This window comes from Grammomys surdaster, unplaced genomic scaffold (genome assembly GCF_004785775.1).
Source record: "Grammomys surdaster isolate TR1022 unplaced genomic scaffold, NIH_TR_1.0 577, whole genome shotgun sequence".
In the NCBI taxonomy this organism is placed as follows: Eukaryota; Metazoa; Chordata; class Mammalia; order Rodentia; family Muridae; genus Grammomys; species Grammomys surdaster.
Genome location: NW_021604996.1, coordinates 144774 through 151493, shown reverse-complemented (window position 1 = coordinate 151493; position 6720 = coordinate 144774). Strand labels below are relative to the sequence as shown.

Genomic DNA, 6720 nt, shown 5'->3' with positions numbered 1-6720 from the left:
TGCTGTAACTCAGATCTAATGAATGAGACAGTAATAGGCTGCTTGTCTTTTCAACTATACATGGAATAGTTTAAATTCATAGTAAATTGAGTCTAGCTAGTGACATGAAGTTGGAGAATTAAAGAATAAGTGGAAGTTAACACCAGGAAAGCCAGTGGATCAAAGAAAAGGCAAAGCAAAATCTTCTGAAATGAATGAAAAAAATACATCAAAGCAGGGAACACAGAACAATGCACAGAGGGAAGTTACAACACAAAGACATTACAGAGGAAAATGATCTAATACCAGGGCAGGCCAAAGCAAGAGGTAGGAAGAAGTGAGTAAAACACAAGTGTGGAGTGAAGAATAGAAATCAGAGAGTTAAAAAATGACCTGTGCTGGGTCTTTAGAAAGATGAGCAAAATTCATGAATGTACAGGTTGGCAGAAGAGAAAAAAATGTCAAGTGATTAAATTTAGATACTAAAAGGACATTACTGCCAACCTCAGAAAAACAGGAATGTTGAAGAATGGTGCATACCATCTCAAAAAAGGGACAGAGAAACTTGAAATCTGAGTAGATACATAACAAGTAGTGACTCTGAACTAGTGGGAAAATGCAAAAACAAAACCCTCTAGAAAGAAGACCTCAGGCCTGGATGGTTTCATGGTAAATTCCAACAGACTTTTAAGTATCTTCATTCTTTAACTCTTGTATTTTGAAAATCTCGATTCCTCAGGTATTTTTTTTTAAGGGTGTGTGTGTGTGTGTGTGAAAACATCTCACCTCACTTATGAATTCAGTATTATCACTCTAACACCAAGTGAGCCACCTGTAACTCTAGGGGTGTCCAACACTTCTTGCATTGGAGAACACCTGCACTCATCTGGGTGTATACACAAACAGTACAGTTAAAAATACAGACAGCAGGCTGGAGAGATGGCTCAGTGGTTAAGAGCACTGGCTGCTCTTCCAGAGGTCCTGAGTTCAATTCCCGGAAACCACATGATGGCTTACAGTCATCTGTAATGGGACCTGATGGCCTCTTCTGGTGTGTCTGAAGACAGCTACAGTGTACTCATGAATACATATGAATAAATAAAAATAAATCTTTAAAAAAACTTTAAAAAGCGAAACAGACAGCTCAATGGTTAAGAGCACTGGCTGCTGTTGCAGAAGATCTGAATTCTGTCCCCAGCACCAACTTGGTAGCTCACAGCTGGCTGTAACTCCTGTTCTACCAGGAGATCCAATACTTGTCCCCTCAAGGCACCACACGTGTGGTCCAGTCAACACACATAAAATATAAATCAAAAGAAAACATACTGATACACTTCAAAAACAAAAGTTACAGAGTTTCAGCTTCTACTAAATGTATTGTCTTTTTGTGATTATTAATAGCCATTGATAACAATCCTACAACTACAACTAGCTAGGCAATGGTACAACAGCCTTTAATCCCAGCATTTGGGAAGCAAGGCAGGTGGGTCTCTGAGTTCAAAGCCAGCATGGTCTAAATAATGAGTTCTAGGCCAATCAAGGCTACATAATAAGGTCTAGTCTCAAATCCTACATCTAGCTTTTGTTTAAAACAAAACCCTAATCTGTAGTATTTCTTTGCTTAGTGTTTTGTGAAAACATATCCCTCATCAAACAGTTGCCCTGTGTAGGATCAGAAAGGCAAGGCACATTCTTGATTATTTCTTTCATCCATTTTCAGAATAAGTTGGTTTCCCTGTCTTCTTTGATGAAAGGTATCTAATAAGCCATTTATTGCTCAAGATCATGGATTTATATACATACTGGGTAAGGTTTGTTTCAGCTATTACTGTTAACATTCAAAAATAACCTGATCTTTGGCCTGTGTACCTTTGAAGCGGTCCTGGTAGTCATTGATAATTTCCTATCAGGTATGAAAAATTGTTAAGTTTTATGTTTCCTACATAAGGGCTGTACTTAACTATTCATTCAGAGATTTCTGCTTCTTAAAATAGGAAGTTGCATATGGAGACCAAAACTGAATACTACAGGAAGGGATGCTTTTAGCCACTGTCATTTCCAAGTTCTGGGTCATCTCAGAGGACAGATGTGAGAATTTCACCCAAAGATAAAATATGTCCATGGTGTTTTGAAAGGAAACTGTTTCCTGTGGTCTTGGACATTTGAATGCTTGGTCCCCAGTTTGTGGAGCTGTTTGGGAAGGCTTAGGAGGGGTGGCCTTGTTGGAGGAGGTGTGTCATTGGGAACCAGCTTTGACATTTCGAAGACCCATGTTATTCCCACTTCACAGTCTTTCTGCTTGTGCTGCCCTTCAAGATGTGAGCTCACAGCTTCAGCTGTCATGTTGGCTGCCTGCTGCCTTGCTGTTCTGTCACTTAAGCCCCCGGAACTGTAAGCCAAATGAGTAAACCCTTCTCTAGGTCTTGGCGTTTTATCATAGCAATGGCAAAAGTACTAATATGTTAAGTGTTGATAGTTCTGCTTTATTTGAACCGTAAGGTTTGTAGTTAAAATTAATAGTCTTAAGTCAGTACTTCCCTTAATTTTGGCCAAAAAACTTGGGTTTTAATGACACTAAACTGACTTTTAAAAAATAAGATCTCTTCATCCCTAGTACTGGGACTGGGATCCAACATCTTATGCTGGGTCAGTCCTCTACCACTGAGCTATGTTCCCAGCTCATAGTTACTCATTTAACTTAGAATGTGCCATGAACAGCCTCGGGATAGCAATGCCATCACTAAGAAAAATGTCTTGTTACTTAGCTAGTTCTTGTCCTTAGGGTGCACCCTCTTCCACTGCCATCTTTTTCTGTAATATGGATTGCTTCTGTGTGGCTATCCTCAGAAACAAAATTAGATTTATTTCTTACTGTCAAGTTTTAGAGGATTGTCTTTTTCTTTAAAAGTATTTTTTGGCTTTGGTAGTAGTCTCAGTGGTGACAATGGCAAATTAACAAAATAAGATTTACTTAAGGAAATAAAGCTTTTTTAGTTCTTTCTCCCTGCCACTGATTTTTTTTTTTTAACTGAGACAGCCTTCTTAACAAACAGAACTTGTCTCATGGTGCCTTCTCTGAGACACAGGTTTATGTGCAGGGATTCTGTTGGAAAGATGGAGAGATGGTGTGGCCTTTGAAAGACGAAAATTGGAAGCTGGAGAGAGAAAGATGATTCAGAGTGCTTGCTGTTCTTACAGAGGACCTGAGTTCAGTTCCCAGCATTCAAGTCAGGCAGCTTGTAAACACCAGTAACTTCAGCTCTAAGAGATAAGACACCTTCAATAGGCATTCTAACACATGTGCGTATACATACACACATATACATAAACAAACAAAAGAAAAACCTTAAGGAAAAGAGGAAAGGCAGATACCAGATTGGAGGTGACACTGGTGTGAATGAGGGAGGAGTCATCCTCTAGAAAGAACTCTGCACACACCCTGGAGTTAACAATTCCATGGTAGTGTGGGAAAGATTAAGGAGTTAGTATTGGGCAGAGGGGAAGCCGAGTGGTAATGGAATCACTAAGTCCTTATATGATCCTTATATGGGAGTGTGAAGACCCTGGTGCTGTGAAGACCCTTCAGATTTGTTCCCCCTTGAAGCTAAGAGTCCAGGTCATATATGACCTACCCCAGAGAGCTGCTAACACAGAAGTAAACCCACAGCAACCAGAATGCAGACTTCCTCTGGCTCAGAGTTCTGACCTTGTAGTTCTTTGAGTGTGGTTCCTAGAAGGCAACTCAGCTAGGTGCTGTCAGTTGCCAAAACGCTCTATGGAAAAGACCCCCATGAAGGGTAACTGAGTACATCCAGTACAGTCGCCCCTTTGCACTCTCCTCACGTCTCAAATAACAGATTTGGGCATCCACCTCCTAATCAGACCAGGATTATGCTGGTCTCATTTCCCCTGGAATCTACAAGAGCTGGTCTTGGGCTTCAGCTGAATCCTAAGGTCTCTTCTAAGCATTTGTTTCTCACTGTCCTTAGGGAGAGTTGCCAGTTTAATAAGGGTAGCAGAGCTGGCTCAGACTGGGCTATTTAATTCAGTACAAGCCTGTCCACTCCCAGGTCTTGTGAGCTTCTATAACATACAGTGTTTCTGTGGCAACTTAGGGCATGTTATCAGACAATCCACAGAGTCTAGGCATGTTATTGTTAACAAGAAGTTATCCAGGGACATGTCAGGGTGTCCCTACCCACTTCACCAGAGTTGGAAAACAAGTCATCTATATGTGTTTGTGGCTATTCAGACGAGAGTCTTCCACAAAGAGCCATACGTCTTGGTGATCGTAGGGGCAGTGTATTGAAAATGAAACTCAAACCTCCCCTGAATCCGGGTGGCTTTTTCCTCTAGTTTTTATCTCATCACCTCCCAAAATGTAAAGTTCAAATCTGGTTGTTTTTATAATTGGAGTAGAAAAATCCCAGCCCTGGGTTTAAGTGGAAAATAAGTAGTCCAGTTTCTCCATCTCTCTCTTCTTCCCCCCCCCTCCACACACACACACACATACATACACACACACACACACACACACACAAGTATGATGCTTTTTGGCTTCCTATAGGGATTGGGTTTGAGGCAAGAAGACATCAACTGCAAAGCTGCTCTGGCTGTGTTTATTAAGGTAGAGAGGACAGGTGTGAGAAGCAGGGTTTCCAGCTCCTGTTGAAGAGTAACATCTTGTCAGGCAAAATTTTTCCAGGGTCACCTCAACCGAACATTGTCAGGGCCCCCTGGAAAAGAGAAGCCAAGCTTGAGAGAGCCCTTCACTGCTACTAAGGATTGCTGAGGAGAGGACCTGGGCACCTTAGGTTACTCAAGACAGGAAGGCATAGTAGCTGTCTGGGGAGAGTCTCTGTAAAGCCTATGGGGAGGGGACCCTAGGACAAGTGTCGTGGCCTGCTGGCAGCCACTTGTGCAAGGTGAACACTGAAGAACTCCTTGAACTCTTCCCAGTTTAGTTAGGATATAGCTTGCTGGAGCATATCAGGAAGCAAGGACTCTATCTTTACAATGTCCAGGGTGTCTGGGGAGGGGTACCCACCCAGGAAGGGATACCCATGCAAGGAAGGAATAGCCAGGATGGATCCTCATGTTACCAGCAGTGACTTCACAGCTCCTACAGCCTCAGGGCCCAGCTCGGTGACACACTTCTGGGAACCCTCTATGAGAGGATCCAATGGGATGCCCAGGCTGGCCAGGATGAACTTCAGGATGGTCAAATGGCTTAATGGTAGGCTAGGCACAGCCCCTGCCACAGCCTCTGCAGCTGGAGCAAGGGCAGCCACGGGTTCTACCGCAGGTTTGGCCAATGAATTCACGAAGAAAGCAACACCTGTCAACACAAACAGAGAACCTAGCGCCCTCTCGATTCTGAAGACACAACTCCTCCAGGGAGGCACTCGAGGGAGATGTCACAGACACTCACCTACCTCTTGATTGATGGCTGCCCTATGTCAAGGGCGATGCCAACAACAGCTAGGAAAGGTGGCCACATAGAGGGCCCAGGGAGGAGATAGCTACAGAGAGGGCCATAGGAGGTGGGTGAGGTTTTTAGAGTTGGGGACATTCATACTGTGCCTTGCTGACTGAGGGGACATTAACCAGGTTGAGAACAGATGGTGTCAATCCAGGGCTGGCCCTTGAATAAGCCCTCAGGCTGGTAGGTGAAGAGAAGAAGCTGGAGGTGGGTAGGTATACTAGAGGCAGGTCGAAGGCTCAGGGGGGCCGGATGGCAGAAAGCTTTAAAGACTACAGGAAATGTAGAGGAAAGCCTCCAAGGGATAAGCAGAGGATCGTCTGGGTTCCCCTGTAGAAAAAAGCCAGAAGAGCAACGGCCAGGAAAGAGCAGGTACCAATGGCAGGTCCTCCATAGGAGATGCTAAGCCCCAAAAGAACTCACCAGAGTCACTGAGCAGAGCCACACAGAACACTAGAAAGGTGGTGGTAAGCTTCATGGTAGAATGAGACTCAGAAGATGCTCCTGGGACCTAAGACACTTTTCCTGAAGCCTGGCCCTGATGGTTTCATATATCCAGGAGTGGAACCTCACCCTCCTGGGAAATGTGTTGTTTGTTCAGCTAATAGGCAGACCTGCAGCCAACTTCCTCCTCTGGTCAGTGGACCCTGGGAGGATTGCACATCCCACCCCTGGGGATTTCCTCTTGGCAGTGTCTCCTGAACTCAAGTGCTAGGCCTTTCTTCCAGGAACCACAGATGTCCTTTGTCTCCATGGGCCCACCCAGGCCTACACCTTGATACTGTGTCTGACCCCACCTCAACATCACCACGGTATAGGCCAGGGGCCCATGGATCAGTGGGAACAGGCTCCCTATGGGTGATTATGCAGGTTCTAAGGCTGGAAGCCTGAAGATTACAGTGTGGATCAGCAGGTCCCAGGGACCCTAAATCTCTCAATGAGCTATTGGTCCCATAACTGTCTTCCCAGCTCCTGCTGGTCTGGGAGCACCAATATGTTTGAGCCAGAAAGGAATGCCTGATAGCCTGCCTGGGCAACCAGGCCTTATTCTTGACTGTACTGTTAGTTGGGCCACAGGTAGCTGCTGATGAACAGAGAGAGAGAGAGGGAGAGAGAGAGAGAGAGAGAGAGAGAGAGAGAGAGAGAGAGAGAGAGATTTTTTTCTGTATTTGAAATCACTCTCAAAGGCAGAAGATGAGCTTGGTATATCTCAGTTTCTCTAAAAGCCTTTTCTTGTCTACCGCCTGCAGAAATGTAGC

At 44.3% G+C, this 6720-nt stretch overlaps 1 protein-coding gene across 2 annotated transcripts; it reads right to left on the bottom strand.

Annotated features, from left to right (window-relative positions):
* Window positions 1-4582: 4582 nt before the first annotated feature.
* Scgb3a1 (secretoglobin family 3A member 1) lies at window positions 4583-6003 on the bottom strand. 2 transcript variants are annotated; one of them, XM_028781913.1, is made up of 4 exons: window positions 5885-6003; window positions 5558-5662; window positions 5082-5317; window positions 4583-4715 (listed from the first exon to the last, which is right to left on the bottom strand). In XM_028781913.1, the coding sequence occupies exons 2-4, from the start codon at window positions 5580-5582 to the stop codon at window positions 4692-4694; spliced, it is 285 nt and encodes a 94-aa protein (XP_028637746.1). In that variant the 5' UTR covers window positions 5583-5662; window positions 5885-6003; the 3' UTR covers window positions 4583-4691. The 2 variants fall into 2 exon arrangements, with proteins under 2 accessions (XP_028637746.1, XP_028637745.1); XM_028781912.1 differs by lacking the exon at window positions 5558-5662.
* Between the last annotated feature and the right edge of the window lie 717 nt (window positions 6004-6720).

Coding starts and splice junctions, on each gene's coding strand:
- Scgb3a1 (XM_028781912.1), bottom strand. CDS start 5,939: ATGAAGCTTACCACCACCTTTCTAGTGTTCTGTGTGGCTCTGCTCAGT. Junction 5,318..5,884: donor GGCTCTGCTCAGTGACTCTG/GTGAGTTCTTTT, acceptor TTGTGTTGACAG/GTGTTGCTTTCTTCGTGAAT. Junction 4,716..5,081: donor GAGCTGTGAAGTCACTGCTG/GTAACATGAGGA, acceptor TCTCTTTTCCAG/GGGGCCCTGACAATGTTCGG.